We start from the raw sequence: 12014 nt of genomic DNA on the forward strand, positions 1-12014 counted from the left end.
AAATTTATTATTGTTTCGCAATGGAATTTTGCTTATTAGTAGAAAGAGTTGGTTCCCAACATAAAAGAGCTGTTTTCAGACATTTACCTTCAGGGTGTTGCACATGCCAATCTTTGTGAAACACTTTTGCCAAACGAAAGTAGTTTTGTTCGTTCAAAATACACAATAAACCACACAGGAAACTGACACATGTGACAAAAGCAGTCAGCCAAACGACACATATGGATTTTTATACGCTTTTAGTACGATATACAGGGTGTCTCAGCTGTAGGAGGCCACGTAAATATCTCCTTTATTTTTAATGTCACAAAAAATATTTATGACATAATTTAAATGGTATCGAAGGAGGAATATCATAGAAGAACAATTTCTTTTGTCCGGTTATTTTTTCAGTTTTTTCAAGGTCATCGTTATATTTTTATCGGGAGAACTAATATTTTTTTAATCCATCTTACAGCGGCTGAAAAAATACATTTGAGTATGCTTAAGTCAGTAACAAGGTGGAGTAAAAAGAAATTAATTTTCCCGATAAAAAATAACGATGACCTTGAAAAAACTATGAACTGTAAAACTATAAACTTCTTCTATGATATTCCTCCTTCGATACCATTTACATTATGCCATAAATATTTTTTTTGTGCCATTAAAAATAAAGGAGATATTTAGGTGGCCTCCTTCAGCTGTGACACCCTGTAGACTTCGCAAAAATATTTCACGCGTATTTTTTCATATTTCCAGCGTTCGCCCACAGGAGATGAAAATAGGAATCAAAAGCTTGGTGTTTGCAGACTATGCATTTCCAAATAGAGAATTCGTATGTTCAGGACATGTTTTTTTTATCGAAAAGTATTTCAACGATAATCATGTTGCGAAAAGTTTAACTTTACCAATAACTTGAGACTTATATGATGGTGGTGTATCACCCTCAATGCGCACTAGTCTAACAATCACAGCTCCCGTTCTGTTTCAGAGACTTTCGCTTTATTATTAGGCGACAGTACTCAACGTTTGCGGTAAGATATATTAATTTACAATCGGCTCTCTAATCGTCAATTCGAGAATCCGCCGGCTGTAAAATCGGATCTACGAGGGCTTACTCATATTCTTGGAAGATCGTGTGTTTGCGCTCGTCGCTGTATCACGCTCCGAGCACGAACCGAGCAATCGGTATCGTTGTCACGTTCCACACCTTTCGACAGCCAGCTGTTGCATGCTTATATTTTTCACTAAAGAGAGTCCGCCACGATAATACGTTATGATAAGTCCGGAACGGGGATCGCTTTGTCGAGCGATTTACATCGATCAACTTCCCGGCGTTTACAGCAATTTTATGTAGCACAGTTTGCAAGGATCTAGCAAAACTGCATCCGCAGACAAAACAAAGACATTCGGAATTTCCTCGAACCGCTACCTTTCCGTGTAGAATGTTAATAACAGGAAAAACGCTCAAATTAATAGATCAGTGTACACGGCTTCCTAGTGAACATTTATGGCACGTTGTTTCTCAACTGCGACGTACTGCTGCCTCATGCTCAAAGTAGAACCGTCGTGTCTTTAGTCAGACACTAGCTCCGCCTGTCCAGAGTTAGGGGAGTTTCTGTTTTCTCTGAATACTAATTTCAACAAATGTCGTCTCTTCTGAACCATGCGTCCCCCGTAAATTCATTCCATTTGTAATTCGTGAATGTTTATGCAAATTTTCGATTTCCCAGGGAAATACAGAGAAATTGTCTTTCCCTCGTAAACGCTGTCGTTGAATTAAGGATCATCCACTTTCTATGCATGTTTTGCCCTTTTCATCGATATTTTACTGCTTCCGCTGTAACGAATTTATAACGATTTTGATCGTACGAAATATGAATACGTAGAGATTCACGTGTTGCGTTCGAATGGCGTTTCTCGCGAGTATTATGAACATAGAAATGTCTTTTGTTTTCGAAACGAAAGTTTTAATGACAGTCTTGTGACAGCTTCGAATGTCGTTCTGAACATCATGCAGGAAAATTTTCACTCTTTTCCTCATCCTTTCACCGCTCAGACGCAATATCCGAGGGAATCAAAGTCCGAACAATTCCCATCTTCGCTCCAGATTACTTGTCCATCGAAAGTTGTGTTGGATCTGCGATGGCCTTGCATCTGCAGTCTCGTTATCGCTCCGCGACATTATCTCGAAAATGGACTTTTTCTGTTAACGGTTATGTTGCCGTTAACACGTGCCACGAAACAATAGCGTCAAGTTTTAAAAGACCTGGGTCAATCGTCAAATCCCAAGACAATTAACAATAAAAATACTGTTTCAAACGTGCTATGGATTTATGGTCAATTAATTTTTTTATTGGATATAATTTTTCACTATTTTTAGTGTTCCCTTTTCTAGTGTTCACTTTAATCACTCATTACGAAGGTTTAAAAGAGAAACTAATTAATTCTAATGATTACTATAAAGAATAAATATTTCCTTATATCAATCGTAGAGTTGTTAATAAAAAATATATTAATGCTATTGGCGCACTGGTTCGATCATTTGTTATCTAAAAACAATTTTGCAAATTACCACATGAACTTCGACGTTGCGATCTTAATTTAGATCATTTTCAAGAAATAATTGCGTCTGTAAATTATCATATATTATGATATTGTACTGCATGTTAAACTAGGCTGAGGAAATCTATTACTCACTTGCTTGGCGAAAAAGAATTTTTAAATTCGTTGAAACAGTGAAATGCTATAATATCTTTACCATTGCAATACAATGATCATAAAGACGAATTGCAATTCTTTCATCTGTTCATAATAATTTGATCACCGACTGTGAAGCAACGATCAATCATTTTTGGATGGAAACAGGTCCATAAGCGATTCTCATTGTCAGGATATATCCTGCTGGAAATGAGAAAATTCGGATGTATGTAGGTCGCGTAAGTTTTAACAATCTTCAATCTCCCGAAGATTGAAGACGGATCATCGAAATGGGGTTGTGAGGTTCGAGACACTTGTAACTGATGTTTAAATCAATTCGCGAGCGATTCAAACTCGGGATTGTATCAGGTGCTGATTTTTTATCAGCTTGAGATTCACGCTTGGATTGTTTATTAATCCTTACGAGTACTGATGAACTAATGCCCCGTAAGGTCGAACAATCCGAATTATCTTTGAGACCGTGTTGCTCGAAATAATACAAGGGCGAACTTTTATACTTTAATTTTGATTTGGCATTTAATTTTATCGGAGTAACTGTGTTATTAAGTGAATATTTGGAATGTTTTTAAACCAGATAAAATGTTCAACATGTATACAATGTGAAATCTAAATTTTAGTTTTGCAATTTTTAAAGAACCAAGCTATGCCAGTTTTCGCTCGGTGCGGTTAGTATGAAAGACCGTTCGAATACTTTCGCGAGCAACTGTATGTAAACCTTTCTGAATGTAACTGAATGAGCCGCCACCTACATTTCATTTACTTGGAATTGCTTTCCCACTCGCGGCAGCCCGAGCAAATGAATTCGAATTACGTAGCGTTTGTCCGACACAAAAAAAAGCGTCTGGGTAGGACGAAAAGCCCAAGGGGCCACCACTGGGTAAACCAAGCCTGGCGAAGGTCGTCCCGTGTTCGGAGTGGTTTCCGAGAATTAGGCAAAAACTGTCGGCGGTTTCGGGCCGTTATCGGGCCGCGTCTAATCAGAATCACAGTGGCGGGCTTCAAACCATTGGGAATCTCGCGCAGAAGCAATGGGCGGCCCGTGGTCGGACGATGCGCGAGACAAGCCGCTATCAGAGGAAGGACGTAGGTGGTGCGAGCGGCGCCGAATCCATCGGATTTAGTTAATGTCCAGCGCTCCGTGGACTCGGATGTCGCTTAGACTGCTGCGAGCCATGATAGAGAGACCTGTGCACGTCTGACATCCTTCTGCTCCTTGAACCGACATCAGCCAGCATTTCCACAGACTCCTGTAACCCCTCGACTGATCGATAAACTAGAAACAGAGAGAGAGAAACGCGCGGGAGAATCAAAGAGAAAGATAGCCGAGAGTCGGACGTCATAGATCTAGAGAAAACTTTTTGTCGAGCTTTCCCTCGACAAGGCGCAACGTGCTCGGTCGACAAAGGAATCCGACGTGCTGCGATCGATAATCTCCGAGATTAATCGATCGATCGTTGATCGTTCGGCGAAGCTTTATCGCGTCAGTCCACCGACCAGTTTCGTGAGATCCGCGCGTGTTTCGTCAACTGAGAGTCTGTTTTGATCGTGTGGCCGGCTTGGATCGAGCCACCGCGATCCACGTGGACGCGTTTTGCATCGCTTTGCGCCCCTCCAGGATCCACCGGGATCGAGGGTTTTCATTTTTCCGCGGTGTGTCGGATCAGTGACTGTCATTTATGAGAGACGTTGAACGGTCTGCCGTGAGGATCGAGAGACGAGGATCTCTCGTTTGGAGATCAGGGGGTAGAAGTCGCTGGATCTTCAGGACCAGGTAAGTGCTTCCTTTTACTATTCTGAGATCGATTTTTCGATGCGAGTGTTTCTTCGAAAGGGATAGCGAACTGGAAAATTATTTTAATGCGTGCTCGAAGTAATTTGGGGACTGTGTCAACTGAAGATCGTTTCATAGTTTTTTGGTTGATCATGTTGCTCAATAATGAAACTGGGAATTATTTTCGATAGGGTGTCATTAAGATTTGAACTTACGGATTTCTGGAAAAACTTTTGTGTAGTTTTAAAATTAGTTTAAGCTGTCGCGTCGTTTTGAATAATGTATTATATATTATTATGTATTATATATAATAATGAGAACGAATTCAGTAAATTGATACTACTGTCACAGAGAGTAGAATATTTCTCCTAAATTGGAAAAGTTAGAATTCTAATTAATTTATATCGATTACCTACGAAAAGTAAATTTTTAGTTGAACGCCGGAAGCGATTTGATAAATAAATGAACGCACCAATTATTCGAAAGCAACTGAATTCGCGACCAACACACATTCGCGTAGTGATTGTTGGCTAATTATATTTGAACAAACAGTCCTCCAATTATTTTCAACAACACAAGAACGTTCTCTACATAATGAAGCCCTAACAGCGACCAACCTTGTGAATAACTGCAGAATTCTCTCGTTCGGTATCTCCGAGAAAATGGTTTTGTAATTATCCCGACTCGCAGTTTCGAGAACAAAATTTCTAGCAGTTCGGAAACCAGTCTTCCAGATCCGTATTAGCACGGGGACCAATTAGCGGCGCTCAAAGCCCTTTTTTCGAACGAATGGGCTAAATCGTTGCCCGCGATAACAAGAAAAATCTGCGAGCATCCGCTCGTGCCAATTTTCCCCAGTCTCGTTATCGAGATTAGAGTACGCAGCTGTTTTCAGGAAAATGTCGAATCGTTCTTCGACATCTCGCGATTTCACGCGAAAGAAAAACGCAAAACAATCGATCCACGATCCACCCATTCTCTACGATTCAGTCAAACATTTGAATAATAAGAAAAATTGATGGGGCATCGTTGCGTTCGAATTATTCCATCTCTCGATTGTGTAGGAAATAAGGGAGCATCATTAATCAACAAGTTCTTTTGGATCAGACCAGTTAGGCGCAGTGATCTAGATTCTAGCAATTTTGTTTACAACTTATTTCCGAAAAATGTCGAATCGCAGGAGATTCGATTCGACGAATAGTTCGATATCTCGCGATTTCACGCGAAAGAAACGCCCGGGACATTACAGAGAATCAAAACAATCGATCCACTTCGAAACAAGAAATTGAATGTCGCGACTGGAGGAACGGTAAATCCAAAGGTTAACAAGATTGTTACAACGATAACTCATTCGAAGCATTCAATTAAAAAGGAGGGAAACAATTTTGTCGCAAACGAACCGGAAAAGTTTGTAATTCCACGGGGATTCGCCATGGCACTCGAGCCGGGAACGATTCCGGTAGTTTATTCGAGTTTATGGCTTTCCTCAGAGACCTATAAAATTAACTGACAACTGATAATAATCCATCGGTAACGAACATTGCGGAAATGTTTCATTTTAAAAGCTCGTTCCCTCGTGGTATTAAGGACTTTCTGTAATTGTGCTCGACTTTTTCCGAAGCGTGATCGTCCCTATCATTGGAGGTGACTATAGCCGTCCGACGGATGTTCTTATTGGACGTAAACACCGAGTGAGCTTGTTGCGAACCTTTAATTTTTATACACCCTTCATTTTTCTGACATTTGACATTTGTACGCAAAAGCTTCACACGAACATTTATAAAAGAAACGTGTCGTAGTGATTGCTGACAGATATGATGTACGATCTAGACAATCGTTGCATGCAGTATAGGAAATTCTAACGGTGACACTGGCGTAGATAACGAGCATAACAGAAGATATGCGCTTGCTGAGAATTTATAATGAGTTGTCTTTCGAAATACTTTGGCGAATGTTGTGAAACATTTTTACATATTGCGCAAAGAATTCATTGAGGAATTATTCGAAATATTTTTATGCCCAACGCAGCTGGATAGCTTAGCAGTTGTTGAATCAATAGTTGTTACGATAAGTGCCATTTTAATTCCGTTTGTTACCACACTTCGAATAAGCACTAGTTTCGTAATATTCATAATAATTTGATTACCCACTGTAGGTACACTCTTTAAGCCAATATAAGAGATTTTCAGAACAGTAAAATTTATTGCTTCGATATATAACTTTACGTATCTTCATAAAATGGGGTTAGCGCAGGATATAGTGCGAACATGCTACAACGGTAGTTGATTGGTTAGAGAACACTCAATATCACGGATATCCTGACATTCGGTGGATATCACAGCGTCGTCTACGATATTCGGACGTCAGAGATTTTATTGTTTGCCCAGTTGCAGAAAGCCAGAGTATTGTTCCATGTGTCTACATTATGCATTCTGCTAGCGCCGGAGTGACTTGGTTCCAATTTCAAAATTAATGTCTAGGAATTTCACTTTATTCACCCTTAAGTGCCCTGTTCCCACTCAAATGCTAATAATTATTTAATATTTAACTATTAATAACTACTTTTGGATTTTGATGATATTTTACTGTCTTTCTATTTACCAAAACAACAAATTACTTGCCAAGATCATTGCGATAATCTCAGTTTTGAATGTTCGAAGGTGCTACATAAATTCTTAAAAATTTTTTAGAGAAATCACCTTTACTTACCTTTACGTTAAATAAATTTACAAATGATTGTAAATAAATTACTCACCTTTACGTTAAATATAATTTAATTGAAACACTGCATTTTAAAGTACATGTTGAAGGTCCACTTAGCATTCTACTCGATTCAAAGTTACAAGTGAGCGCAAATTGTACAGCACGAGTAACATTGATCTTGCTCGACCGTGAATATTTAACTTCCAATGTCGATTGCCGAAAGCTAACATAATACAGAGGTACTATTGAGATCGTGACGCGATTGACGAATAAGGCACTCGCTTTTATACATTCATGGGCAGTGCTTATTGCGAGCTGTTCGCCCCTTTAATATGTACTCACATCCGAATCTCGGGAATAGCGAAGAAGTCTGTATGGTAAACTCGGTCCGGACTCGTGTGTCCTTAAGAATTTCTAAGAATAGATCCTGCTGATCTATAGAATTCTTAATTCGTCGCCGAGACCCGCAATTCGTCGACGGTTTTGTACATTCGCGTCAGACACACAACTTCTACTTCACGACAGGGTCGTTTCGACCAGTGAGCGTGACTCGTACAGCCTGGAACTTCCAAAATAATCGTAGATTTTACAATTAACTCAAAATGTTTAATTTTTTCTAGCATGGACATCACATTTTGATAAAAATTCACACAATGGTCAATATGTTCACTTCACCAATCATACAAAAAAGAAAAATAACAGTCAGGTTTATTAACATTGAAGGACAATAAATTTAAAATTAAGATTAAATAAATACTGGTGTGACAGGACCTCTAAATCTTACTCAAAATAAACCTCAAAAATCTGCATTATATTTGCATTCGAAAATAAAACAATTCGCATGCACCAACCACCTTTGTGGTTTCCATGCACCAACGTCCTTTGTTTATTTCACGAACCTAGTTGCGCAATTTGTGGGTCCAGCTCAGGATTAAAAGAATAGAAAAAGCTCACTGGAGTGATTTGTCGATGCATCACGAGGAAAAAAGATTTGATGAAAAAGGGGAGAAGCAATACAAAAGTGCCGGGGGCCTGCGAACACCATGATGTAGCCTTGCTCCGTGGTCCTTGACCGTAAAACCTCGAATTCCGGGTGGAAACTCGCGTTGAATCCTCCATCGACCTTCCATCGATTTCCTATAAGTTCGCCACGGTGGTTGCGGGGCTCGTCCTTCGGAGATCCTCCACTCCAAGGACTCGACATAGCTTCACAGAGTAATCGCGAGATCTATGGCCGAGTGTTGAACAAGGATGTCGAGAAAGGAACCGCGTGGTACGGGCCGGATTAAACTTCTGAAAGTACCACCTGAAGACTGTCAACTTCATTAACAGAGGAGCAATAAACTGTAGGCTTCAGTGATCCCCTTACAAAATTATTATTTTATTCCCAATCTAATTGAATCCTCAGGGAATTTAATTCCAGATTAATTTTTGCCCGTGACGGTCGATTTATGGAAATGCAGATACGCTTTACGTGCGCTGTTTAATCGTCGCTGCTGAAGCGCATAAATTTAATTTAACGTATTGATTGCCGATGTTTTTACTGGAATAAATAGAATGGCGCACGCGGGGAGTAAAAACATTTCCATGCGTATTTGCTGTTTTTCTTGGTAAAGCTATTTCTTTGGAATTGAATTGAAATTGAAATATTTGTTTTAATTGTCAGAGTGGCTCGTCATTCAACAACCAAAAACACTTCATTTCTTCCAATCAGAGTATTGTCACGCGATTTGCATTCCGCGACAGTCTAAACTACGTTCGACACCTGTGACAGCGTCAATCATCAGTTTCCGGTTGTTATCGCGGGTGTACTGGCATTTTTATCATTTATCGCTGCGCGATATTTTCGTTTCTTTACTCGGAAGTGCTGGGTAGCTGTGTCGCAGAGTTTACAGAACACTTAACACCAAAATGCTCGCGGCTACACAGAGCCGGATTAGTATCTAGTGAAACTGGGCGCAAAGGGTATCTTTAAGGGTCATTAAACGCAGAGAAACAGGTATACGGGCAATTACACTTTTTTGTGCATTAGGAAGGCGATTTTTCCTTGTAATTTCTTCTTTTCTCGTTGCTGAATCTCATACGATTGTTGCTTAAAAATACTTTCAATTCGATGATATAGAGCAGCGCACTCACCATGGCGATCCTTGAAATCGGAGCTCCTCAGGCATGTAAGTACCATAGGCGCTATTCGTGGCGCATTAGGGTGACACTCGTATCAATAATTTAATGCAACCCTTTTTGTTAGAGGTATCCCCTGAAAGCCTATTCCACTATGTCGCATGATAATTTCGGACAACATTGTATTGTCTAAATTTTATTAACATCCGGGATAACTTGATCTTCGCGCACGTCTAGACGTGGTAAATTGGTAAGATCTACAGGTAGTTTGGACGTAGCTGTTCGTATCGCTGACACTTACATTGTAACTTAGAGAATGAACATCTTTAATCGCGCAGCTTCAACTCATTTTTAAAATGTGCTATATTCTATGTTAAATCGGAATAGCGCACATCCTTAAATGATTCTTCGCTAGCTACGTCTAAACTTCCCGTAGATCTTACCAATTTGCCAAGCACGTCTAAACTTGCGCGAAAATCAGGTTATTCCGGATGTTAATAAACTTTGGACAATACAAGTAAAAACTATTTTCAAAATTTATTCAAATTTATTTTTCTAATTGATTTTCTATGGCTGTTGTCCGAAATTATCGTGCGACACAATGGAACAGGCCTGCAGGCAGAGTTGTGCAGAATTACAATTGAATTACTCCAGGAATTATAATTGCGAAGTAATTGAATTACATTGTAATTCAGTTATATTGCAATTTATAATTCAAATCTTCATTCAACTATGGCTGTTGTCCGAAATTATCGTGCGACACAATGGAACAGGCCTGCAGGCAGAGTTGTGCAGAATTACAATTGAATTACTCCAGGAATTATAATTGCGAAGTAATTGAATTACGTTGTAATTCAGTTATATTGCAATTTATAATTCAAATCTTCATTCAATTAAATTACAATGTAATTCGTAATTGCAATTGCGTACAATTATAAAATACATTGTAATTGAATTACAATGTAATTGAATTAGCACAACTCTGCCTACAGTGGATACCACTGGAAAAAAAACGCATTGACAATACTACCTCGACGGTAATGTGGAAACCTATTGATGTTGCCTTCGAAAATCAGCCGTCGCGAGTGAATAATTCCGAGTGCTCATATGCAGTAGAGGGTACTGTAATCGATGGTGATAAGAGACGCAGTCATAACCGCCAGAAATTAACGTGAGATAGTCCTTATCCAAATCTTCGTTTCCATTATATAATAAGTTGAATCGATTAATGCGATTACATTTATCAGTCAAAGATAATTCTATTACGTGTTCGCACTATTTTTGTGCATAATTAAGACGTCATAGTGTTGTTTGTTTTCGGAGGTTATACATACGAAAGATGTCAAGTTTGAACAAAAATATAATTTTGGTATCCGCGATGGCGAGTAGTATGTGGAATAGCTTGTTAAAGTTTCAGAGAAATCAGCCAAGTAGTCTTCGAGACTGTATCTACGTCAGGTAAAAAGAAATACATTTCGACAAATGTTGTCACATTCTAATTCATGTTAAAAAATAAAGGTCCCAAAGATTTGAGATTAAGTGTTCCACAAATGGCAGAATAACATCATTCTTTACGTGAAAAAAATGTTGTGGTGAGATGACAAAAAGGTCCCTGGTAGCAGTGTCGCCAGATAAAGGGAGGAAACACGAATTGAGGGGAAAAGATTACCCTCTCTGCCAGTAGCGGACGCATGCACGACAGAGACGTAACGCGTCACGTGACCGGGCCGTGGCGAAAGTGGGGGAAAGGTAGAGTGGGGACACATGTCTTGCTCCGAGGACCTTCTTGTCATCTCACCACAGTATGTTGTCAAATTGACACGAGGGGCGGATGAGGGTTAGAAACGGATTTCTCGAAGCAGATCATACTTGCCGTATCAGTTCGCAAACTTTGATTCGACCTGTACAAAATTCGTGCAGATGAACCTTATCAGCGGAGGTGGCGAGGATCCTCGAAAGATTTTCCCACCGTATCCCATTGTCCACGTAGCCAGTGACCGGCGACATAGTACCCGAGTTGGGAATGAAGAGAGCGGAAAACCTTCGCGCCGCTAATTGGTACTCCGAACCGTCTGCGGAATCCTTAAGAATTCTCGCGGCTCGAGTTTGCTCGAAAGGATCTCGAGGACCGGTTCTCCTTTGCGGAAACAGCATCGAAAATTCCCCTAATTTTTTCTGTTGCCCTCTCTCCTTTTCGTCTCCTTTTTCAGACGGTGAACTCGGCCGGAAAATCGAGCAGTCGATCGAAGTTGGATGAGAGCCGGGAGACCGCGTTGAAGGAGAGGCATCGGAAAAAGTGGGCGAGAGAGAGAGAAAGAGAAAGAGAGTGTGTGTTTCGCGTAATTGATCCGAGGTAATCGCGACGGCGTTTACCACCTTTTTATCCTCGGATTATGGAGCAAGGACAGCAGGAGAAAATTACGAAAAGTTCCGCGGATTACGCTAAGGCCATCGAGAGCGGCGTACAACTGAGCCAGGTGACTAAGGAAACGCGGAAGAGGATTTACGAGATCGCCGATAGATCCTTAATTCTGTCTGCGGAAACGGACCCACTGGACGCGCAACAATCTCAAATTGTGTTATCGGTGTGAAAGAGATGCGCACGATGTCTGTGAACAAATATCCAGTGACGAAACTTGCTCGTTTTAATTATTTTCTTAGAGAAACTTTTATCAACATATTCGGGACATTTTCGCGATTAAAGTGAGACCAAACACTC

At 40.1% G+C, this 12014-nt stretch overlaps 1 protein-coding gene across 4 annotated transcripts in view; it reads left to right on the forward strand.

Annotated features, from left to right (window-relative positions):
* LOC143210265 (choline/ethanolamine transporter flvcr2a) overlaps positions 1-12014 on the forward strand; it is a 65665-nt gene that overhangs the window by 39922 nt on the left and 13729 nt on the right. The window contains exons 1-2 of one of the 4 annotated variants that reach the window (XM_076426977.1): positions 2658-4471; positions 11506-11772. The exons of 2 other annotated variants lie outside the window; for them this stretch is intronic. In XM_076426977.1, coding sequence (XP_076283092.1) covers positions 11689-11772 — 84 coding nt within the window. In that variant the 5' untranslated portion in view covers positions 2658-4471; positions 11506-11688. Of the gene's footprint in view, positions 1-2657; positions 4472-10049; positions 11354-11505; positions 11773-12014 lie in introns of those variants that run through there. One more of the 4 variants, XM_076426980.1, reaches the window with a different exon arrangement.

The sequence above is a fragment of the Lasioglossum baleicum genome, chromosome 7, assembly GCF_051020765.1.
Source record: "Lasioglossum baleicum chromosome 7, iyLasBale1, whole genome shotgun sequence".
Classification (NCBI taxonomy): Eukaryota; Metazoa; Arthropoda; class Insecta; order Hymenoptera; family Halictidae; genus Lasioglossum; species Lasioglossum baleicum.